This window comes from Dermacentor albipictus, chromosome 1 (assembly GCF_038994185.2).
Source record: "Dermacentor albipictus isolate Rhodes 1998 colony chromosome 1, USDA_Dalb.pri_finalv2, whole genome shotgun sequence".
Lineage (NCBI taxonomy): Eukaryota > Metazoa > Arthropoda > Arachnida > Ixodida > Ixodidae > Dermacentor > Dermacentor albipictus.
Window position 1 is genome coordinate 485,678,738 of NC_091821.1, and position 26,008 is coordinate 485,704,745.

The 26,008-nt window shown below is 45.5% G+C and overlaps 1 protein-coding gene across 1 annotated transcript; it reads right to left on the minus strand.

Annotated features, from left to right (window-relative positions):
• Nucleotides 1-228: 228 nt before the first annotated feature.
• Nucleotides 229-4,516, minus strand: LOC135911841 (cuticle protein 10.9-like). Its single transcript, XM_065444183.1, has 3 exons — nt 4,487-4,516; nt 1,981-2,127; nt 229-582 (listed from the first exon to the last, which is right to left on the minus strand). Exons 1-3 carry the CDS (start codon nt 4,514-4,516, stop codon nt 229-231), a joined length of 531 nt encoding a protein of 176 aa, XP_065300255.1.
• Nucleotides 4,517-26,008: the final 21,492 nt, after the last annotated feature.

Below are 26,008 nucleotides of genomic sequence, written 5' to 3' on the forward strand. Positions count from 1 at the left end.
CCGTTTGTACTGACGAAGTAAGCATACCTGCCGAATCAACAAAACGAGCGAAATACTGGTGACAGCCAACTAACCGAAAATGAACATTTTATTTCGTGTATGTAAGTACACTGTACACAAGAAATTTCAGCCTCTGAGAGCGGCTTGCATGCCTGTTTCTTTGAAAAAGAAACAGCGTCAGAAGCCGGAGTAATTACTCCGCAAAGCTTCCATACGTCATGAACTTGACTATCCAGACCAAGGACGGCCGTAACCGAAGCCAGAAGTGGAGGCGCTCGTGTAGGGAGAGGAGAAGGGGGAGGATCCACCAATGATTCGGTACTGCGGGCCAGCGGGTAGAGGGTTCGCATTGTAGACCGCGTCGGCACTGGCTCCAGGGGCGGTTCCGGGCTCGTTGGTGTCAATCTTTGCGCGGAAGCCTCCAGCATCAGCGATGTACTTCACCTGGCGGAAGATGCCGTTGGCGTCCGAGTAGCCGTACATGCCCGTCTTGGTGTTGGAGGCGTCGCCCTGTTCTTTGCGGTAGGACCTGGTGCCGTACTGGTCAACGTTGTTGTAGCCGAAGCTGTACGGTTGCGTCGGCTGCGTTGAGAGAGTGTGAATGAGCGCGATATTTCCCTATTAGCGCACAAATGTCGAGATGGTCCAATTAGTTTGTCGAAGGCGCCATTGGCGCACGAGGCCGCTTGAAGGTTCCTTTTTCGAGCTTGAAGAGACTGCTTGCATATCGACGTATTTCCTAAAGAACTTTGTATTCGTGTGCCGTGAAGATTACTCTACACATTAATTACGCTTTCCCGTACATATTAGCAAGAATTGCTTCGTATTGAAGGCACAAACTATAGGTATATACTTGCCTTGCTGCTTGATGATAACAACTTCCATAAAATATAGCCTACAATTGAATGAGCTGGCACCACGAAGTCGAACATATTTGACATTCGTGCTAATTTTATTCGATTAAGTGTATTTTCCGGAAAGCTTATGATACTTAGACTGTTTATTCTTGCACAAAAACTGTCTAGCACAGCATCTTTATACTGACAGGTACGGAAATATGCTGGTAAAAGTATAGTTGACCACTTCATTAAATAACACGTGCTTACCGTAAGAAACAAACCAGAGTCTTTACACCTGCATTATCGCAATAAATGCACAGGTAGAGATGAGTATTTATTGCACGAAACTTCATGACTGCTGTGGTGCAATCTCGTCGTCTGCAAACTGTGCAACAACCGTGACATTTCATCAATGTGGAAAGTAGAGCAGAACTTTAACACGGAGCGGTGTCAATATTGCGAGGCAAAAGAGTTCGAGACACCATGAATGACACTTATGTTATCGCTTTTCCTCTACGTAATGAAGAATTCAACGTTGAGATGTTTTCCTCTTCTCTATGGCCGGGACGACGCCTGCCATCCTACTGGAGTGTACTTAGCAATTGGTCATACCATGTTCCTTCTGTTTACGTACGTGACTGGTTTACTGCAATTACAGTTTTATTAGTGAAATGTAATCTTCAGGGCTTGTTTGGGCATTTGAACTCCTCTAGATTCTTAGGTATATCTTTTTTTATCTGTGCTGTTTCATAGTTACCTGTTTTTAAAAGAAAACCCAATGATACGATGTGACACTAAAGGTCTAATGACCATATTTACATCATCCCTGTATTTTTATGCATTATTGGTAATTGAAGAAAACTAGCATGTGGTTCTTGCATCAGGGCTAGTTTTATTTACGTTACTATACCACACGACTTCCTGAAGAAAAAGTTCGAAATATCATAACTTAGTTCCTTAAAGGAAAGGTAAACCAATTTCGTGACTTACCGTTCGCGTTGTATATGAGTTTTTGGTGGGCAATTTTATAAAAGGTCTTTGGTAGGTGACGGCAACACAGAGGACTTATTCTAGTGCTTGTTGGTTCACAGCCACTAAGCAGCGGTGCCATTGCATGTTAGATGTTGATGGAGGTACTCACGTAATACTGTTCTTGGCGTGCGAATGTGCCGGCAAAGGTAGGGCCAAAGGCACCACCAAGTCCACCACCGAATCCGCTGCTAAATCCGCCACCAAATCCGAACTGACCACCGCCGAGAGTCAGAGAGACCATGGAAACCGCGAGCACCTGTGAACAGAGCGCGAAGAATTCCACACCAAAATTCCGTCGAAAGACATCTCTCGATGACTGTCGGCGTTTATGCGATTAGCATACAAGTAATGCAGCAACACACCACATTCCTGAAGACACCGTTGTTCAGTATCTGTAGCGTTTTTTTTTTCTAAGATTTCCATTACTTCGGCTATGACCCGCCGTGGTTGCTCAGTGGCTATGGTGTTAGGCTGCTGAGCACGAGGTCGCGGGATCGAATCCCGGCCACGGCGGCCGCATTTCGATCGGGGCGAAATGCGAAAACACCCGTGTACTTAGATTTAGGTGCACGTTAAAGAACCCCAGGTGGTCGAAATTTCCGGAGTCCTCCACTACGGCGTGCCTCATAATCAGAAAGTGGTTTTGGCACGTAAAACCCCATAATTTATTTATTTTATTACTTCGGTTATGTGCGGCACGCACTCGCTAACAAGGCCAGCCCATGACCGTGATGGAGAACGACTGATGTCAATGGAACAACGAAGGCAGCATGACGACAATGTGATAACGTTTGTCAAAAGATGACAATGATTCAGTGACGGCTGCTTGAAGGCGATGACATGAGCACAATGGGATGACGACAAGTGCATGATGATGAATGTATGGCAACGATGGCATGACGAGAGCCGGATGAGGAAGCAGAAAGGACGACGATGGAATCACAACGACGGTGTCGCGACAGTAAGCACATACTTAGTGGCCCTAGTGAGCACACACTCTTAGTTTGCACTTGCAGGTGCTCGGTCTAGTGCCCACTTGCATAGGCTGCTGAGCGAACGTTCGCTGTCATAAAGCGATTATACTTCACTTTGTTCGTTAGGTATCGCTGACCATATTTCGCTTTTTAGTGGACATTCTAATTTCTGACAGCTATTCACCTGACGTGTTTCACTGGCGCCTAAGCAGATGCACGGCTCTATAGTACCATGTGCTATAAAATAATCCTGAGGAGATGCATGTTATGGCACCATTTAAAAAAAACCAACTAAATAAACAAAACGCAGCCTATTGCCTAAGTAATCAGGCGTCGCTTGTGCTTTATCCCTTCTATAGGCACTACAATATACTTCAAGTGTGAGAGCCCATAGTGGAGAAATAATCCAGGAAACAATGCCCAGTGTCGTTAAAACGTTACTGTCGAAGCAGCGTGATACAAATGATGCAAATGATGCAAAATGATGCAATGTTGCAAAACTTCGACTTCTTTGGAAGTGAATAAGCCAGCCAGTGAAAGATGACGATAAAACAGAACCGAAATAAAGGCACTCGCTCCGCTGGCGACGCCATAATCGCGGCGTGTTTCCGAAGCTTACGTTGCAAGCGTTAGCGTGGAATGCCAAGAACGATGTACCCACGCATCAACACCAAGGCCGCTCTCGCGCCGCGTATTAGAAGTGTATACCACGCAGTGGTAACTCGATCTTCCTGCATCATTGCGTAGCGCTGTTCTAAAACTGTTTCAGTCGCCGTTATAATTGCGATATAGTACAGTCATGCGGTGCATAGTCGCATTTCATCTGCGTGTGTTGGTTTAAATATGTTCCACAGTGTGCACCCACGCTCTGCTAGGGAATTTTTTTGTTGATATGTGCTTTTATTGTGAAGCAATATCTCATCGGTGCAGAAGTTCCTCCTCCGCAGTCTACAGGTCTAGCGGCATGCGCTAAGCATTTTTTTGACGCTATATAGCTTACGCACGTCTCTACTTCGAGATCACTTCCTCCTTAGCACGCAGATTTAGAATAGCTCGTCGCTCGGACTCATGCTTCCCCGTACGCAACATGCTTTGAATGGGACCTTTTACTTGCAGATCCGCCCTTCGACTGTCGAACATTGGCAATCCACGACTTATAAAGCGAAGGCGTGCCTTAAAGCGTGGCGTCTCATGTGGCTCACGGTGGCAAATATCTTTGCTCAAAAAAGCATGCGCGAGAACTCATGGGTTGTCATTAAACACAGATATTGGTGGGAAATATGTTGCCTACGTCCTGCGGTGTGCACAAAAACAATAAAAGAAAAGGAAACGTCTGCTGCTATCTACCACTCCGGAGCTCTAGAATAGCGTGCTGGGGCTCTTTTGCGTGTAGGAAAGTGTGAAACATATGTGCTCCAGCATGCACATTATAAGAACCGCTGGCTGGCGAACTATGTCCAGTATTGCTTCACATTAAGGGTATGATTTACGGGCTGCAATTGTGAACATGTACTCGAATCGGTAGCTGTATGGTTAGGTGTGGTCGGGCGGCTCCCCCTAGGGGAGAGCTTAAGGAAGTTTTTGTTGGTTCAGCCCACTTCACCGGAGTCGTGCAAGTGACTTTCAGTAGAGTGTTCTTACCTGAGTGAAGACAGCAGCTGCAGAAGACATGATGACTCGGAGTATAGGTAAACCTTTCGGACACTGAGACGTGCACGCAGAGATCTGCAGGCTCTTGCTTCCTAGACGTGCTACTTCTACTGCTGCTTTATCGTGTACAAAGTGTACACGGGAGTGTGTAAGGCGCCGAAAGTTGTGACTGACGCGCAGTGCCAGGGTGCAGGGTTTTATACTGGCATTTGTCCGCCGCAAGATGGCTAGCACTTACGTGTGGCCTCTTTGACACTCGCACATCATGTTTCCTGTTGTCGCTCTGTTGCTGCTGCTGTCTTTATGGCCGCGGCGGCTTTCATCACCGCGTTGCAACTCATTTCGTTCTGGCGCCAAGCCGGACAGAAGAAAACCCACAAGGAATGCCATGGTTAAAATGCGCAACACGACAACAAAACAAGAAGAAAATAATAAAACGAATTCTCACTGTTTAAAGTTGACAGAACTATGTCTTATTATCTGAACAATTAGGTAAAACAAAATTATGACAGCAGTTTGAAGCAAAAGTACATATAAAAATAAGTTGAACGATTTCAATACTCTAAATGAGCATATTTCATTTACAGTGTTTTAGAGGGTGAGATTAACACTGCATTCCAAAAACTTGAACGAGCTGCCACACGCAAGCGTGCTTACGCTGCGTATGGTTGGACAAGCACATATAGTGTAGTATAGTACATTGCTGTAGCATACGAGGCGAACGCATATTACTATATTGAACTAAACGCGAAAGTATATCACATATGAAAATATTCATAACATTGCGTTGCATTCTTGTGGGGTACAAAAAGCCTTACTAAATTTTATAATGACGCCAATGAAGCGGTAAGTGATAGTAGTCATGCATTTTATTCGCTGCAATTATTTTTTGAACAAGCACGGTATTAGTAAGGAAGATGGCAGAAAGCAAGCCCTTCAACGGAAATTTCAGAGACGCACACTGTTTATTTATTCTCTTTAATTATTTTAATTTTTCAAGACCTGCTCTCTGTAAAATCAAATTAAACAATAGTGCAAATTATCACGATATATTTATGCATCCTATATAACATTTTGCCCCTATCGTAACGAGTACATAAATTTTGTTAAGTTAGTATTCTTTGCATAGCAAGTATTGTGTTCTGAATTAATTGTTGAAATATGTTGCTGAAGATATGACAAATGACATAAAGCTTCTGTAAATCCCTATCCAGCCTTCTACATATTCAGTGAGTTTTCCACCCGTCGAGGCTCAGACTACTTGCAAAACTAGCCCTATTCAATGGATAAATTTAGCAAATCTTGTTTGCGAACATGAGGAACAGCAGCCATATAGTTCAATGTAATGATAGAATACATATTTGCCTAGAACTAGAACATATTACAGCTGATATTGCAGTCAGAACGCTCACAACGTTCTTGAAATCCAGAAGCTCATCTTCCTAGCCTGCAGCTGACAATGCTATGTAATAGATCGAGTTAGCGTAAAAATACCCGTTTCTAGCGGACGATCCCTGATATTTCTTTTTGCATCCAGAAGTGTTGTTTTTCGAGTATGCTGGCGATATTACAATGAAATCCAATCCAGTGATATTTAGTATAAATGTGGCCATTAATGGTCTTAGGACAGCCGTTTACTTGGGAAGGCGAGGAAACCAAGGCTTCCCTTGGTACCTAATGTGTAACTCTGATGGTCAACTGCTTATTTGCCCCACGCATTACATTGCCTGCCTAGCTCCCTCTTTTTTGCTCCTAATATCAACTACAATATCGGCTATCCCGTCCGCTCTGTGATCCAAACCGCTCTCTTCCTGTCGCTTAGAGTTACGCCTAAAATTTTGCATTTCATCGCTAATTGAGCGCACTTTAGGTTGTTCTAGAGCTTTGTAAACCTCGTCGTTTCTGCCCCATTTGTTAGCTTCGGTAAAATCTAATAATTCTACAATATTCCTTTCTAACGACAGTGGTAAGCTTGCAGTCATGATTTCACAATGCCTGACGTATGTACTCCAACGTGTCTTTATTCTTCTGTAAATTTTAGTCTCATGATCCGGGTCCCTGTGAGTAACCAACCAAGATAAACTTACTATGGCCCAGATTCTAGAGGCTGACTGTCGATCATAAAATCTTGTGTCCTTATGAGGCTATTTAACATTACCTTTGTTTATGCACATTATTCTTCAAATCTATTCTTAAATTTTCCTGGTTAAAGGCGTCAATGATTTGTTGCCGTTCATTACCAGTGTTGATGAACCGGAAAATGTAAACTGCAAACCGAAGGTTGTTGAGGTATTCGTTGTTGATCCTCGCTTCTAAGCTTTCGCAGACTAACAATCTGAACGCTTCTAAGCATGCAGTGAATAGCATTGAATAGATTGTCTCCTTGCCTCACGCCTTTCTTGATATTGTTACAGTGCGTCAGAGGTAGTGGAGAAGCAGCATCAACAGAAACAACACTAGGAGGGCAGCAAGGAAGAGAAAGACGCCGTGCAGTACCCGCACCCACTTTCCCTACGGCTACCTGACAAAAAAAGCCTTCTGCACACCCGGTAACCTTCTATTCTTTTGGAGAACCACTGAGGTAATAAGCACGAACACCCAAATCATATGAATAAGTTATGCCGCTAATAAAGACTTAGATGGGCCAGTACGAAACGATAGGTCATGCCTTAATAGGTATTGATTGTCCTGTTAGCGCAGCAATGTATTCATTAGATCTCAACGAACTCGCCCAGCAACAAGTTCTACTCACCTAAATCACGCAGAAAAAGAACCAGAGAGTGGACAAGTGCTTCATGGTCAGTTTATCTTTTTCTTTACTGTCAGTGCTCCTACTTAGTATGTCAGCCATGGACCCTCGGCGATTATGTTACTGCGTTATCATTACGAGGGTCAAAGCCGAAAAAAAAGTATATGTGTGGTAAGTGCCGGAAGGCAGTCATGTTGTGGAGGTTGAGAGGCGACTGGAGAACATAAAAAAGCGTAGCTGCCCCGTGCCACCTTCAATTACACTTCGGTCCTCGAAGACGCAGGACGTGTGTCGAGTGAGCTCTTGAACATGATGTTGCAATGTTGTGAACTCGGTTTAAAGTTTGGATAGCCGGCCGCAAAGACGTGAGATGCAATCCTAACGCATTTTCCTCATGTTTACCGCTAAATCGCGTCTCATTTTTCTTTTCTTTTCAAGTATCGTTATTGGTGCTGCAAAGACTATTCAGATGGAATAGAATGTTTGACTAACATGAACAGTTATGTGTCACATATTCGTATTGGGCATGTTGGTTCATGATCCTCGGTCTATAACGGGACAGAGAGAACGACCACAAAAGAATCACAAGACGCTTTGGTAATTGTGGTGACGGCGCTTTGTGTGTCGTCTTGTCCTTTTATTTTTGGTGGTTCCCTCTGTGCTGGAGATCCTGAAGATGTGTGTCGGACGCGAGCGTGAGTGCGACAGCAGCAGTGAGATGACAACAACGACGATATTCTATGCAGGTGAGTGTGATTTCCTTAACCCTTTGACTGGCAGCTCAAACATATCGTTGACGTTACAAAAATATCTGAACATACTGTCAAAAAAACAAATAATATCCTGTGCCTTTCAATCGACTTTAATTTATGCACCTCATCAACAGTGGCAATCACAAAAACGTCGACCGTGAGCAGCAGCAGGTGTTTTGTTGGCAAAACTCGAGGACCTCGTCGGTATCATCTTAGCGGGCGTGGTGGTCATATTGTAGCTAATGTAATTTCTTTTTGTTTTGTTCAAAAAAGCTTATATTTTTCCCCATTGAAGCGCATCTCAAGAAAACACATTTTCCTTGTCAAAGCTAATACAAAACGCAAGTTTTGGACCATACATTTGCCGCTAAGCAGATGGTGACCAATATATTATACCCGCCGTTCCTCACTTACTTTTCAGAGAGACCCTTCCATATTTAATTTGGTATGAATTCTAACAATGTAAAACAATAAGGCAGTAAAGACATTCTAAGTCCGGCCTGCCTTTATTATTGTGCCAGTGAAAGGGTTAATGCTTCCACAAAAGAAGATTGTTACCCATTGTATTACGACCTAGCCCGATCCACATGTCGGACCACTGTCTCAATGCGTTACCTGCAATGAAAACAGGATGGAAGAAACTGGCACGTGGTGACTTTTATGAACGAAAAACAGAGACCTTCGGTGGCGATAAGATGGCTGGCGTAGTTTTGATCCCGAGGAATGAACGCTTAAAATGTTTCGATTGCGGTAGAAATGCCAGGGACACTCGAGGCCATGGAGGAAGGAAAGCGTTGAAAAGGCCTCGGCCAGCACGGGCGTGTTGGAGTAAGTGTGGTGAAAATCAAGCGCTGTTTTTCGAAAAGGAGCACTGGGACTGGTACCCCAAACGTCCGCGTTGGCATAGCAACCGCGCTCCTGAAGCTCTCACTGGTGCACTCGGCCTCCGAAAAGTGAGATCAAATCTTTCAAGCCGGGTTATTCTCGAGACAAACTTTAATAATAATAATATTTGGGGTTTTACGTGCCAAAACCACTTTCTGATTATGAAGCACGCAGTAGTGGAGGACTCCGGAAATTTTGACCTCCTGGGGTTCTTTAACGTGCACCTAAATCTAAGCACACGGGTGTTTTCGCATTTCGCCCCCATCGAAATGCGGCCGCCGTGGCCGGGATTCGATCCCGCGACCTCGTGCTCAGCAGCCCAACACCATAGCCACTGAGCAACCACGGCGGGTTCGAGGCAAACTTTGTTCGCGAGATAATTCAAGTTCGGAGTGTGGTGTGTAAACTTGAAAGTTCTATGTTTGGTTTGCAAGTGTGAGCGTCAGCCAAAAACAAACACACTCATGTAGAGCGAAAATCTAGACATGCTTTATTTGCCGCATGATTGGAAACCGCGCTGATTTCTGCAGCAAGCTGCTGCAGCAGTTGTGCCACAGCTGCGGCGAACAACACCCACCGCCAGGCCCTGACGAGTCACCCCATCGCACTCCATAGTGCATTGTTTGTGGAGGCACAAATGCAGCTGGGAGCAAAAACTGCGAGTACCGCTTCGCGGATCAACTAAAGCCCGCTACACCGAACAACCAGAACGCCAAAGCTGAACCACGACGCGAATCAAGACCAAGACAACGCCAAGAGAAGACGAGTGAGGAAGGAACGGTGTACGCCGCCAGTGACCGCTGTAGCTCATTCCCACCTCTACGCGGAAGGTTGCGGTCTCCTTCCCGCGAAGGAAGTGACAGCAGGGGCTGAAAGACACGAGCAAGCTCGAGAAACAGGTGAGCTGGGTAGCCAGAGTCCCCCATAAGAAGTTCCGGAAGCAGGATTAAGATAAAATTTACTCCCCTTTTGAGAAAATGTTTGTGGGCATTCGAAACATAAATAAGCGCCTTCACTCTATGGATCAGCAGATACCAGCAAATCAGGCTATTTTAGCAATGTGCTCACCAGTCCGTCAAAACTCTGCGCTGGTAATTTGCTCCCCGGACCATAGACGACTAAGCCATGGACACTATGGGAAGTATCAATGGGCTCAAAGCCCTGCGACCACTGCTGGGGAACCGCAAGCCAAAAAAATGGCGGAAGCCCCTGCAGATAAGAGACCCACATCTAAATCTGTAACCATGCCAAAAGTCGATGCCAAATGCATGAGATACATTACCCAGGTTGAGAATAAAGTTGAAAATATGTTTCTTTGCTTTTTCTCGCAAATCATGCAACGACTCGAATCCATTGAACCACTGCGAACCCTGCATCCAGCGCCGGTAATTCAACCCCAACGTTTAGTACTCCCGCCCCCCAGCCAACATGGATCCACGCACCTGGGCAATTGAGGTACGGCAGTGGAACTGCAGGGGATGTCAAAACAAAAAAAGCCAACATGCTGTTCCAAATCCAAAGGCTTCAGAAATGCCCCCACATTATAGAGATTCAAGAAATTAACGGCGTCATAAAATTACCTAGCTATATGGTTTTCGGATCTCCCACTGATGACCCCACAGGACGACCCCCAGCCACTGCAATTCTTATTCAGAGAAATATGGTAGCAATTCCGCACAATAACGACGGAAGATCAGCCCCTCATACACTCATGGAAATCATTCCAGAGGGTAAGGAAAACGTTAGTTTCTTTGTCCTCAATGTATAAAATTCGCCTTTGGAGAAAGGTACGGAGCTTCCCGGTCTGCTTCAGAAGGTTGCTAGAATAGCAGGGAGAGCCAAGCTTCTTATAGTGGGAGACTTTAATGCCCAACATACCGCATGGGGCTACGGAAAATGCAATACCAAAGGAACCAAAATTTGGTTTGCAGCACAAAATCTTGGCCTCTTTTTGTCAATGACGCGCAAATTGCCACCAGAATAGGCAACAGTGTGAGTGTCGATACATCTCCAGACCTCACACTGCCGAAACATAGGGGATATTCTATGGTCCAACACAGGTATCCCACTGGGCAGCGATCATTATGTCATATCAACCACTTTACAAATACAAGGCAAAGAATGTCCCAATACGTAATCACGGATTGGAACAAATTTCGCAAAATTCGGGAGCAAACGCTCCAACCGATATATCTAACCTGGAAAATTGTATCCCCGATCTTGCCTCGGATGTAGAATGTCCCACCTCGATGGCACCTGTATCTGAAGAGCAACACACCACAGACACTAAATCGCTACACATGTGGGAAGTGCATGCTAGCCTTCTCAAACGCTGTAAAACGCAGCGCTTCTATAGGACACTCCGTGTAAAAATTGCTCACTTAGAAAGGGCGATTGACCAGTATGCCCTTGAATTGGAAAAACAACAATGGGGCGAAATTTGCGATAGCATAACTGGGTAATTGTGAAGCAATAAGGCCTGGCTTCTACTCAGGCATCTCCTGGATCCTAGTGAAATCGGCCCAAAAAGATCAATCGGCTCCACTTACACACCGGTACCCGGGTACAGGGGTACTGTTCCATGTGCACATGTCGTGCTGATCTAAACCACCTTTCTTGGGATTGCCCCCTCTACATCCCACCAAGGCTTCGCGCCCTGGCCACCATACAGCGGGGACCCTGGCCTTCTTCCCTCCGGACTTGGGCTTGCCCGGATACCACGTCTCCGGACCATGCCATCGAGCTCTGGCGAGCACTGCTGCTGTTCCTTGAGGACCCTGCAGCACCAACCGTCGGCGATCGGCTCCGCGACAGCCACAAGCGTCAGGCGGTCCCCATTTAGCTGCCTCAAAGACGTTCATTAATAAAACGGAGGCAGCCTTACCCTTCCCCTTTTGCATTCACACCCCTCCTCTTTCCACCGCAGCGTCTTCGGCGCATTTTAATAAGGAATAAAAGTGGTTTCATTCATTCATTCAGGACACACTCATTAGTGAACTTCAACAGTGATTGGGAAACACCACAAACAATGGATTGCTGCCAGAGTACTACATCGGATAGGACGATACCTATCTAGAGAGGGGCATCGAACATGTAGAAGTGTGCAACGCCTTAGGCAAACTTTGCATAGGTTCAGCAGTTGGAGCGCACGGAGTAACTAATAAGCGTCTCCGAAATTTGGACCTTAAATCGTTTATCGCATTAACAAGTTTCCTCAACCATTAGTGGCAATCAGGCACCCTCCCACAAAGCTGGAAACATGCCAAAATTACTTTCATTCCTAACCCTGGCAAAAAGCTAGCGCTAGCACATTTGAGGCCCATCTCTCTAACCTCTCGTCTGGGCAAGATAATGGAGCACGTTAACCTTAAGTCTTCTGAACTACGCTGAGGACAAAGCACTCGACCCCGACACAATAATTGGTTTCAGGGCAAAGTTATCCACCCAGGATGTCATGATTCGTCTTAAACGGGACATCCACAAAGAAAAAACAAACGCGCCAGCGCTATTCTGGGCTTTGACTTAAATAAGGCCTTTCATAACCTCTCATACAGAATAATCCTCGAAAATCTATGTAATATTAATCCCGGCATCAAAACTTACACATATATCTGATCATTTCTCTTGAAATGCACAGCCGTTATAACAATAGCAAACATAACATGGGCTTCAGTAACGTTAGGCACACAGGGTGCGTACGTTATTGCCAACGTGCCAGGCGGCTCGATCCTTTCACCATTTCTCGTCAACTTAGCGCTTCTCCGTCTTCCAGGCATACTCGATGAAATTTCAAATTTGAATCAGACCCTCTACGCCGATGGTATCACTCCCTGGACCAATAAAGGCAACGAGGGGGAAATCAAAGCAAATAGTCGGCGAGCAGTTTTTGGCATAGATTTCATTCACACACGGGAGTCCACAGCCACACTTCGTAAGCCGGATCGTAAGTGACTTGCCGGTGTCGACTATCGTATCGGGATTTGTACTGCTTTTATGAATCTAGAGCACGTAATCGAGCGAGGCGGCGAACCTCCTCCACTCCGTGGAGGGCTTCCGTGATACAAGTGTCCTCGTGATTACCATAACGAAAAATAGTGTCCAACGTGTACCTCGGCGGACGAGAGTAAAGAAGGAAACACGGACTGTATCCAGTGGTCTCATGTTGTGTGGTGTTGTCTGCGAAAGTGACGAATGGCAATGCTTCGTTACAGTTCTTGTGGTCTGAGACTACGTACATGAAAATCATGTTGACAACTGTTCTGTTCTTTCGCTCCCTTATCACTCTTATCACCCGCAGACCATTGGTCTGCGGGTGATAAGGCGTTGATTGTCGCAGGCTGGAAGTACACAAACGTAGATGTTTTTCAACATCAGCTGTGAACTGACCGCCACGGTCGCTAATGATCACTCAAGGGTGACCATGACGAAGTACAATGCAGTGCAATGTAAACTTTGAAACGTCGCCTGGAGTTGCAGAGGGTAGTGCTGTCGTCTCGCAGAACCGAGTGAGGCAGTCGGCATATACATTGATCCACCGGTTGGCTTTGGAGAACGTGGGAGCGGTCCTGTGAGGTCGATGCCTACTTGCTCAAAGGGGGAAGTGGGTGGCACCACAGGCTGTGAGAAACCGGCGGGAGCTGCAGTAGGTGTTATTGTGAATTTGACACTCAGTGTAAGTGCCTACGTATGTCCCTGTTGCCTTGCACATTTGAGGTCAGTAAAATCTTTATTTGGCGCGACGGAGTGTCCGCAAGGACCCTAAGTGACCTGAAGTTGGATCATATTGTACGACGCGCAAAACAGAAGAGCAGAGGACTTCTGGCACCCCCAGAACAAACCGGGCACCTGCCGTGCCTACGTAGGTCTCTGTTGCCTTGCACATTTGAGGTCAGTAAAATCTTTATTTGGCTCGGCGGAGGGTCCGCAAGGACCCTAAGTGACCTGAAGTTGGATCATATTGCACGACGCGCAAAACAGAAAAGCAGAGGACTTCTGGCACCCCCATAACAAACCGGGCACCTGCCGTGGAGAAATTCTTATATATGACTCCAACCCGAACACAAAAACTACATGATGTCGACTCTTTCGAGATAGAGAAAAGTGGCTCTAAACTCGGATCATCACGTTGCTGTCTTGCGAAGGTTGTGGCATCTGGGAAATCACGCTGTATGGATGCGATGAGGTGGTCGAAACTGTCGGCGTTGCATTCCGTTGTACAAGAGGCTTCCGGGAACGGCAGTCGGCATGAACATGTCGTCGGCCGCTCTTGTAAAGTACAGGGAAACTGTACTCTTGCAGACGCAGGGCCCCTCGTGCAAAGTGTCCAGATAGATTGCTAAGATTCACGAGCCAGCACAAAGAATGATAGCTGGTGACGATCGTAAAGAGATGTCCTCAAGAAATCGCTGCACCGCAAAAATAACAGCAAGACATTCCTGCTCAGCCACCATGTAGTTACGCTCGGGTTTGCGTAATGACCGACTTGCGTAGGCGACGGCGTGTTTGTCATCAAAACGTTGAACCAGAACAGCACCAAGACCTACACTACTCGCTTCTTTGTGGACTTCTGTTGGCGCGGAAGGATTGAAGTGTCGGAAGGTAAGCAGAAACTTCAGCTGTAGAAAGGAAGCAGAACAATCAGGCGTCCACTAGAAAGCTAGGAAGTTGTTTTACAGACTGAGTTAGTTGAAATGCTCCAACAGCTTCTGTCTTCGCTGGTTCAGGCCTGACGTCGTCTTTGTCCACAAGATGACTCAACACCAAGGCTTGGCGCTCACCAAAGGGGCACTTTTTAGAATTTAGCAAATGTAAGCCTTCTGTATACAGTTGAGGACAATGCCGGGACGCCTGTTGTGCTCGTGAAATCTGCGCTCAAAGATGATAACATCGTGGAGGGAGCACGTGGGTATCTCCTACTTTGAACCTCAAGAATAGTATCCATGAACTATTCGAAGGTGGCGGGTGCGGTGCACAAGCCGAATGGCAAGACATTCAATTCAAGAAGTCCATCAGGTGTTATAAACGCTGTTTTTTCCTTATCGTGGGCATGCATAGGGTTTTGCCAGTAGCCGGATTGCAAGTCTACAGAAGAGAAGTAAGAAGCCGAATGAAGGCAGTCTAAGGCATCACCTATACTTGGAAGTGGGTAGACATCTTTCTTGGTAACGTTGTTTAGCTGCCGATAATCAACACAGAATCGCCAACTGCCATCTTTCTTTTTCACCATAATGACAGGTGCGGCCCAGGGACTCGCGGACTCCTGAATTACCCCCCTGTGCAGCATTTCCTGAACTTGCTCGCCAGTTATCTTGGGCTCAGTCGGGAATAGACTGTATGGCTTCTGTCGTATAGGGTGCGCTGATCGAGTGTTTATACGATGGCGTATTCGAGACGTCGGAATTTCGCACGTCTTGTCAGTCTGTGAAAAGTAAAACACTATCGAGTGCTTGGATAGCTCATCGAATAACGTGTAGCGCTCACTCGTGCTGAGCGACTTGCTCACCATCTGAAGTGGTTTCGAGTCCGATGGGCGGCCATGTAGGGACTCGTCTGCACCTTCAAGTACAGCCAGTAACGCCGGTGTCTCTTCTTTGAAAAGAGTGAGCTTCATGCCCGAAGGGAGAAGTAAGGGCTGGACCACATAGTTCATTGCCTATATTCCATAGCGGCCTTCAACTTTCGACACTAAACAACGCGGAACCAAAACGCTCTTTACACAGGCCGAATGAAGAGACTTGGTTGCGGCATCAAATGTGGGCGGGTTTGTTACCATGGCACATGACCGGAACGCATACTGCGCATTGTGGGGGAATGACGATGTCCCCAGAAACACAAAAGGCACTGTGTTGACGTCACGAATTCTCCATTAGTCCTGTCATGACCTCGTGTTCCGCCAAAACGCCCCACTTCGACAGCCAATGGTTGCACCACAGTCCTGCAAAAAATCTATGCCGAAAATAACATCGTGCGTGAATCGAGGAATAATAGCGAAATCAGTGGTAAATAATTTCCCACACAAACACACATCCGCAGTACAAACACCGGCCGGGCACAACGTGTAACTAACACTACGAAACGTAGAAATATCGTTCTATGAAAACGTCACTTTTTGTCCCAGAAGGGCTTTAAAATTTACTCATCACGGAAATTGTTGCCCCAGTATCCACAAGAGCCATTGTAGATATACCGTCAACAAGCACGTGAACTTCTTTTTTCAGCATAGAACTGGCGGGGGTATGTCACTTAGCAGAGAAAGGTATCCAGCAACCTCACCCCATTGGCCGCACTACCTAGGTTTCCGGTGCTGGAGATAGCAGGCTACGTGGCGGCAATGGAGACCGCGAAGCACGCGAAGCAGGCGGTTGGCGTGAAGCTGCGATCGGAGGCTGGTGATGGGTTCCGGAAGCTACCTTCACGAAGTCCATGATTGGTTGGCGGGCGTGGAGGCCATGAGAGAGATAGAGAGAGAGAGAGAAACAACATTATTCGCCACTGCAGGGTAGGAAGTTAGAGCAGGTAGGCCTAGTGTGGCTCCCAGGTGGGGGCTACGTCTTGGGCCAATGAGGCGAGTGCTAGTTGCGTTTTCTTGTCTGCTCTTGTCAGCAGCTGGCTCCAACCCTCCTCGGAGGGAGCTGGCAGTAATGATTGTTGGGGAGGGTTACCCTCGCATCCCCAGAGAATGTGGAGGCCATAACGTGGAATAGGGTGGATAATTCGACTGGTACCTCGCTCGAAGAGGTTATTCTCGGAATGGTCAGCGGTGATCGCAATACCTGGCGATGTGGCCAGGGACATGGCAACTATAGCGCACATGAGGAGGCCTAAATTCACAGTGCGGCTCAAAGCCTTCGTTTCCGCCAGCGAGAATGGGGTATCTGTCATGATCGTCATATTCTCTGTACCCTTAATAATTGGTACTATGCCGCTGCACGGGATAAAAACTGCAGCGCTTCGGCTCCTTGTTCAAGCGAGGCCAGCTCGTGGGTTGAGACGGAAGCACAGCTCTATAGTCGTCCAGGTCGCTCCAATATTACATGGCTGCCATGATACAGGTGGTAGTCCGGGCGCGTTGCCTCGAGAGTCGCCGCTACAACAACGGCCAATTTCGAGGCACCCAAAGAGCTCTTCCCGGACTATCTGTAGTATCGCCGACGACGGATCAGATGGTGTCCTCGCGTCAACGCAGGCCAGTGTAGGCACATTAGCCAAACGGCCAAATTTCGGTGGCACGTGACACATCTTCAGTGCTTCAAACGTGCGGCAATGTTGGATTACATCGAGTGGCTCCGAAATTCTATATTTGAATATATATCGACTTCGACTGTTAGCGAACGTATTTCTGACTTGCAGCTAAATACACATTAAACGTATGTTCCTTCAGTGTTTCAAACGTTGTGCATCTTACGTTTGTACATGCAGCCGCTTTGCTGCTACGAAAATTTCTGTGGTGCCACATCGCCCGATACCCCATACAGCATTGTAGTACTTAATATTATTCTCCGTAATGCACCAGAAGTGCTAGTGAATCTTCAAAATACAGAAGCTGTCTTCAATGTTTTCCACAACCTGTCATTAGCAGCGAATGTTGTGCTGCTGCTGCTGCTGCTGCTGTTTTCTTTTCATTGAAAATAATGGCTGATTTTGAAACGCTACAGGCGGCTCCTCTCTAGGATCGTTAAGAAAGGGGTTTCTCCTGGCAGTGCACCATTGTTATAATTTCAGATGCTTTCCTGAGGCCTCCATTTCCCAGTAATATATATACATGCATCCGCATGGGCGTGCCTGCGAAACGTTTCTGAACTGCCAAGAGAAATGTGGCGCAAAATGTGCTCACACCGGAAGGGCTGAGTATACGCGCCGCTTGTAAATTTGAACAAAAGCTGATATACTCACCTGAGACGGCAAGAGAGAAATGGCACCGGTCACTTCCCGTTGGTAGGCTTTCGTATACACCTGGCTGTCTGTGTTACGATCTCTCACGTCAAAACGAAAGGCGAAGTGGAAACCGCAATACTTCGTGTCCTTGTCGCGGTCCGGTGAACTGCACTTGCTCGACGTCGGCAAAGAGGAAATCGGTGACACGCTGATGCTGGCCGTCCTTGTCATCGCACTCACACAGCACGCAAAGAAGCTCCCTTCGGTACTTGCCGTAACGTCCGGTTGCAGTCGCACGGAGCGCTTTCAGAACAATTCAAGAACGATAATGTGCAGCGCGCATGATGCGAAACCATTTTGGAGATGCCAGATCATTTGGACCCGCATTACGCATGCTCTAGTTTCGGCTTTCTTTCCTCGCGTTGAAAAATAATTGTTTTGCTTACTGGTAATTTTGAGTCATGTAAATGATGTTCGCGAAAGAAACGGCCATGAATTTAAACATGCGTCTTGAGATATCCGCTACGTTCGCTTTACAGAAGCGAAACTTGGTCGTCCGAGTCTGGTTACGTTTGCAGTGTCTATCGTTGGGCTTCGGGGCATGCTCGAAGTGTGATAAAGGCAAGGCGTATTTGAACTTAATTTGCCTAAGGCTAACGGTGCGGCTGCACTCATTATCTACAGAATGCAGTTTGCACTGATGTAAGGTACAACTATAAAGGCGCCCATGTTACAGAATAATCTAGTTTACAAGAAGCTGATAAAACTCCTGCATTTCCTCCACAAGCTCTTGCGTCTGTGTGTGTGGACGCAGCCAGTTGGCAAAAATTTAGTCACACATTTTCTAGGAAGATCGTTCACCGCAGGCTCATGGCGTGAAGAACCAACGGTGCTCTTCGTAAAATTTTCGCGTTTACTGCGGTATAACTTATATGGACACAACTGGCGAAATTTATCTGTCGACGTCCAAGTGCGATAAGATACCATCTCGCGCGGTATGGCTCTTCGCGTAAAATGAAGTGTCCAAGGCTGAGCCGAGAAGTTTGGTGGCTGGCTGGGCGCCCCATGTATATATAGCAGGTCACGTGCTAAAACTCGCGCAAGGCGGGGAAAGGTAGGCGTTGGTTTAGCACGCGTCTCCTCCTCTAGCCGCTGCTCTAACTCGGTCTTGCGCCACCCTCGTCCGGGCTTGGAGGTAATTCCTGATGGGTGCAATGGTGGAGTGAGCCGAGGTAGTGTAATTTCTAGTTTCCGACAGGCTTTCAACGAAGAGGCCACAGAAGGGTTCGATCCCATCTGTTTGCCCTCCTGCGCTCAATCACTCCAGCGCTGTGACAGTGAGTGTTCGCGTTTACTGAGTGATATCCGTTCATGTTTGCACGTGCGCACATGACCCCATGCTTGCTAATTTAATTATTAAGCGAATGTTTCCTGCAATTTTTACCGCCGATGAAACTAGGAACCTTGCTTCGTGTAGTTATTTAATAGAATGCCATGTATACAAAAACTTCGCCTTTAGGGCGAAACTATGACATTTTTGATACGTCCAAAAGCACTCAAAAGCAGTGTTGTGCACCCTCACGTTTCTTTCTCGTCGTGAAACGTAACCCACAACGGTATTCCAGTGGCAATGGCGTTGCGCTGCTCAACTGGAGGCCATGGGTCCAATCCGAACCGCGGCGGCTGTATTCTAATGGGGACAGAATGCAAAAACGCTCATGTATCGTGCAGTCCGTGCACGTTAAAGAAACCGCGCTGCTGAAAATTATTCTTTAGTTTTCCATTAGCGTGTGCCACATAATAACACCTGGGTTTTGGCACGTAAATACTCAAACTTAAGTTGTACGTCACGGAACTACATTTACAATCAGCACTGTTGAGTGCGTTTACTGAACGTAACTTGCTCTCTCGTTGCTGGGCTCTGTTTAGGAGCCAATATTTTTTTAAGATTTACTTATGGTAAGAATCTAGTGCGACAAATCCAGGTTTTCCTCAGCAACGAAAACCAGCTATCGCTTAAGCCTGTGAGGTATCATCAAATATGGTAAAGAAAAGTGAATGTTTAGAGTTCGAAGTCATTGCAGAGCATGACAAGGACGAAAGAGTGAGACACTGCGTAAACCCACAGGGTTTGCCTAATTCAGAAGCAAGCATAAAGCATACATTTTCTGGTATTTCTTCTCCTACATCATAATCTTTTTATCGCCAAGACTCATCTTGGGTAACAAAGGAGTCACGATCTTTCACAACTACTCTTCGCAAGCAATTGGAAGTCAATTGACCCGTGCGGAAGGGCTGGTCATTAGTGAGTGACTCTACTCACGCAGAAATATATTTTAGCAAAGAGAAAGAGAGCCAAGTTTCTGTGACTCACATTTGACTGTTTTTTTTTTATAGTACATAGGCCCCAATAACGTGGGTATGGGAGGGGCACGCGTTAGCTGGAGAGGAATTTATATTCGACGGGGCGACTGGGCCGTCAAGGGTCGACCGTATGGCTTAGAAGACATCCAAGGGCCTTGGGTACCTTAAAAAAACTTGGTTGTGTACCTTGGGGTGTGCTATTCAAGATCTGCCGTCTGCGCAGACATGCTATCAAAACAGCTATTCGTTGACTGAATGACATCTTGTATTGTGATGTTTTTGCCTGCTTTTGACAGACGACAACCTGTTAGCATGCGCAGAAGCTGTAGCCGCGTGCCGAGAGGATAAGAAGACGTTCAGAATACTGTGAGTGTTGTGATGAAATTAGGTGTCACTAGAAACAGCTTGGCAATTGGTAGAAGGGCGGAGAGCTCCGGACCGGCGAGCGTACATCCAGCCCTCTAATGGCAACTGTGTCAGACGACACCCACGAAATAGCTATCCGTTTCATTTGACTGTAACGCAAAAAAGAACAAGTACTGACATTAGTGGGGATAAAAGGTGAGAGAAAAAGCGGAAAGAAGAGAACTGGGTCAACTAACAATATGCGCTAGGCCAAGGATATGTAATCTATTTTTAAAGGATGATATGATCCGTTATGCAGATCCTGCTTTGTTGTCGGTTGCACGCACAAAAGCTATTACGCTTGTTTGATATCTTGCTGTGGGGCGTGAAGCTTGATAGATTTCCGTGTAGACTTCAATATGAGAGACAAATATCAGGACAAATTGCCCAAATGACATTTTTCCGAGTTAGACGGAAGTTTCTGCTGGTGCTTTTATGAACTCACCCATGTATTTCACATATTCTACATAATTACAGGCACACTGTAGTCTGCCCCATTCAATTAACATTACCAATTTTTACAGCATCGAAAGTGGACTACCGCTGCAAAACAAGTTACCGAGATTCTGTAAAGTGTTTTGCTCACCAGGACAGTATTTATAGCAGAAAGGCAGAGAGATGAAATGTTTATTATTTGAAACAGTGACACGAACGAGGCCCGGTATCACCCTAACGTAGGGAGGCTGCTTAGTCCAGGAACCTTCTGGCTTCGACTGCCCTCTTGGCCCTGGCGACATGTCGTTGGTCTTCCAGGTCCCCGAGGGCAAGCTTGGCATCCACGTTTCGAATAGGCAGTTTGCTTCTTGTGCTCGTTTTCCGCCCGTTTCCGGTGGCACTTCGCTGCATTCCTGCCACAGCCATTCCAGGAGCAAGTTTGCCAGAGTGTCGGGTACGTTGCAGAGTGGGCAGAGGTAGCCGTGGAGCGTCGGGTAGAGGCGATGCATTACCGTTCCGTGAGTGTACGTATTACTTTGCAGGCGTGCAAGGATCAGGCTTTCTTCTCTGCCGAGTTTAGGGTGCGGTGGAGGGTACACTCGACGCTCGTGCCTGTAGTGTTGTAATATGGCTGAATACTTGGTAGGTATGGCATTCGCTTCTGTCGCGGGTCGGAGAGCGCGTGGGAAGAGGGGAGCCCGGCTAACATGCCCGCGGGCAGCGGCGTGGGCTGCTTTGTTCCCCTCGTGTCCGGGTACCCACGTTGCGCAGGTGCACGGGAGTAGAGTGTTTCGTCTTTTTAGTGTCTTGAGTGCATCTTCTGAGATGCGGCCCCTCGACAACTCTCTATACGCAGCCTGGGAGTCGGTGAATATAACCGCTGCGTCTGTGCATGTGGTAGTGTTACAAAGGTGTTACATGAGCGTTTGGGTTCAATACATGCAGAAATATTCCAAACATTAAACAGCTATAACAACGAGAGTAAGATAATTGACTAGGCATAAGTGCTACAACAAAACAGAAATGCGAAAATGATATTATATCAACGTACAGCTATACAATGCGTACTGCTGACTAAAGCAATACAGCAATCTAAATAAATGTTGGCGTAACTATACTCCCCAAATACATATCGCGCATTTGTTTTTATTACTAAAGTTTTGCGCATGCAATGCGCAAAACTTTAGTACACACGATACGACTGCGGCATAGTTGTCCATGCCTAATTTAGGACGGTTCATTTGCTATTTGCCATGGACGATTGTTTAGACAATCGTGCTTCGAATATGAATGAATGGGGCGAAAGCCGATGTTTCACTTACATAAATAGTTCTTTTCACGTGGCATGAATAACCGTGGCGAAACAAGATATTTTAAGGTGGTTTGAAAACACCATCGCAGATATTTATAATTGTACAACTTGTGGAAGAGCGAAAGCAGAGGGATTTCACGGCGGTTTGATAAAAGCTGTATCTTGGCACACCTTGAAAAAATATTTTTTTTTTGCTAAAGACAGAGCAATAATAAATTCCTTAATAGATCTGTACAAAGGAAAAACAATTGCATCTTAAAGACTATTTGTTGCTTATCTTGTGTAATTAGTGTGAAGCGATTGTGTGGTTTATGTATCAAAACATCATATTGCTGTGGTTTTGCTCATTACGTCCGTACAGTCATTGAAAAGTTATATTTATTATCAACCAGTTCAGCACTAATCGATAATTGTTTCGCCTTTTTATGGGATACGTAAAACATATACACATCATAGGCCCCAACGAAACTGAGATAACTATTCTTCTGTATTTGAATTGTGCCCCTCACATTGTTCTTTTGTACTCCGATGTAGGTTACGTTTTATGCGTTGCATATTGCAATCACTCAGTTCAGCCCTTGGGCGCGGCCGGGCCGCCACCATTGAGGGTATGAGCCATTGTTCATTGCTGCGCGTCTCATATGTGGGTCTATTCTCTTTTAAGTTTGCTATAATTGTTATTAAGTTGCTTCTATTTTTATGCGTTGCATATTGCAATCACTCAGTTCAGCCCTTGGGCGCGGCCGGGCAGCCACCATTGACCTTTCGCGCAACCACGTGACGTGACGTCACGACAGCCGGAGGAAAAGTTGGGCCCCAACTCGCGCAATATGCAACGCATTCTTGGCTTCACCAAGCTAAGCCTAAAGTGCCATGCCTTTTTTGTTCTATTGACTTACCTTTGATTGACTTGTGATTTGCAGCCAAGCAGCTTCTGTATATAGAATTACTATTGTTCTATCTTTATTCCTTGCGGTGTTAGGATTTGCTTTATATATATTGGACCTTCAACTAGCCCTCGGCTTCAGGTCTGACAAGTACCTGTTACGTGTGTATAATAGTACGGAAATGAACATTTCATCCATTCGTTCACTCACATTTTCATTTATGAAATACTCAGCACTATGTTGAAATAAATGGATATGATTGTATCATTATGCTTGGTCCCGATGCCAAATAGCAGGAGCATATCCAATCTTGAGGCGAGTAAGTGTAACGTAAGCGAATCAAGGTAAGTCACATAGGTGCCTGCTTTAGGTTACGCTTAAGCATACCAATAGAACGATGAGCTGAAGCCAAAGTTCGAATGATGTGATGGTTTCATGTTAATTTGCGCTTGTTATGAATTTCGAGATACTTGTAAATGGCGTTACGTTCGATGAGGCTATCATCTAAATTATATGAGGTAGGTGACCGATTAGAAAATGACTTTAGTTGGGCTTTACGGAAGTGTCGTGGTACCATTTATGAAGATGAACACGATGAATTGATGGTGTTCAAATGTTTGCCGAATCTTGCAGTCAGCGTCAATGTCGTCATAGTCGTCGTCAACGTCGCAGTCGTCAAAAAAAGTCACATTTCCGAGAAAAAAACACGACGGCGAATCATTAATGAAAAATAAATAAGAGAGAAGTACCTAGAAAACTCCCCTGAGGCGCACTAAATGAAACTAAGTCCACAGACAGTTGAAATAGTTTACAGACAGGAACTGCTGTCGTAAAAGGAAGTATTTCACGCAAGCAACAACAATGCATTTACTGCTTTATTGGTTAGCCTAAAGACAATTCTGCGGTGGAATACGCGATCAAACAAACGCCCTCGAAAAAATTGAAAAAAAAAAACTTCATCAACGTGAGCTACAGCATCAAGTGCCTGATAAGTAGCAGCGTGCGTGATAAGTTGTCCTTTAGAAACTTTTGAAGGAAACTAGAAATCGCAGAATTTATTTTATCAAAACTTGCTTTCTCGTAGTACTTCATCTTCGTAGTAGTTAAGCTGGTTAAGCGGATAAGGAAATTGCGCCGGTAATGATGTGGGGATCGGAAAGTAACCAAAAACTTCTTTATATCAGAAACGACATCCCCGGAATTGACAAAAGAATTTGATACAAAAATTGTAACAGCGCAAACACATGCAACCACAAAGTAACCAGAATAAGCGCTTGTTTTCTCGTGCTTGTTACTTTGTGGTTTCATGTGTTTCCGCTGTTACAATTTTTTATATCAAGTATGCACCAACTCGCCCAGCAAGAAGTTTTAATGATTAAGATAAGATCAAGAATACTAGACGCTCTAGCTGAAGGCCCGGCGGGGTTAGTAAGTGGTTGTGTGAGTGTGAAAGACATGAACGTATTGCACAATGTACGTGCAGTATTCTGACCAGCAGACACTGTTCGAGTTGACCAGTCTATGTTAGAGAAATTACTATGTCAGCAAAATTATTATAGAGATTGTAAAAAAAAACGTGTATTCACAACATTTACCGCCACCGTCTTATCACTTGTTACCAAAGCAGCTTGTTAATTCTTGAGTAAATGAATTCTTCCACAAATGCTATTACGGCTTTCTTGCATCATTTTCATGCGAGAGGGAAGTTTTTATACGTTCTAGAGATTTCTACGTGGCCCTTAACACAGGTGTGGCAACTAACTGCATCTTAGACTTCGCATGAAGTAAACAAACATATCATTATATTATCATTACACCATGTGTGTACTGGCGTCTTGTTTCTCCATTGGATTTAAGAATTGATCTATGACTGCACACGGCTTGTCTAAACTGAGGATATTGATTCGTCCGAGGTACCTGTGGGTTCGGGAACACGTCTAGGTTCTCTTTCATGCACTGCGCATTTTCTAACCTATAGGATCGTTTTAGCGGTAAGTAGAAATTCATCTCTCTTTTTCGTTGATGCTGCGCTTTCTACAAAAACGATACCGATGCCGCCAACCCATTCTAATTGACCAATATATTAATACGCATCTGTGCGACGTCATTTCTCTGCATTTGAGAAAATTGGTTGTCTGCCGACAAACATATTTTCCTAATTGCTAGTGCTATCCTAAGACAATCTCAATTAAATTTATTCGGCCTTAGAAATATCTTGGCATTCACATTACAAAATTATTATTGTAGTGTGATATTGCAGGCAATGCATAACAGCCACATCAAATGGTATGCTAGATTATACACAAGATCTCTTTCCTCGCGCCATCGTTGCTACAGGGACAGTTGTCACTCACGTTCGTCCTGAGCAAGAATATCCTGCATCGGTATGAGACCCTGGTCAGTTAACACTTATCTACAGGCTTGGTGTCGTTTAGAATGACTCGGTAGGTTTTGTACTGTGGTACTGCCATCGCACATCTATTTTAATGAACACGAAAGCTTGTCGTTAGCTTTTTTTCGTAAGAATGCGCAAAACGTATTCTTGCTACAACCTTTTCCAGTTGATCTATTAACACAATACGCACATAAATCACGCTAAATATAATCTCTGTCTTTAATGTCACGTTGGCTCTATTTTTATAACAGCATAACGTACACCCAAATTTTTGTCTCCCTAAAACCTGCCCGCTTCAAACAGCATTTCTACAAAACCCTGATAGATTCGGTGAAGCGCTCAGCAGTTTTTCTTAACAATAATATATTTATGACCTATTTTTTATGTTTATTTATGTGCCCTGATAAATGTGCATGTGTGTGTGTGTGTGTGTGTGTGTGTGTGTGTGTGTGTGT

Bases quoted from the DNA above. Each gene is read 5' to 3' on its own strand.
- LOC135911841 (XM_065444183.1), bottom strand. From the start codon at position 4,516: ATGTCTTCTGCAGCTGCTGTCTTCACTCAG. The intron at 2,128-4,486 runs GTAAGAACACTC...CTCTGTTCACAG, and splicing joins CAGCTGCTGTCTTCACTCAG to GTGCTCGCGGTTTCCATGGT. The intron at 583-1,980 runs GTGAGTACCTCC...CTCTCAACGCAG, and splicing joins CACGCCAAGAACAGTATTAC to CCGACGCAACCGTACAGCTT.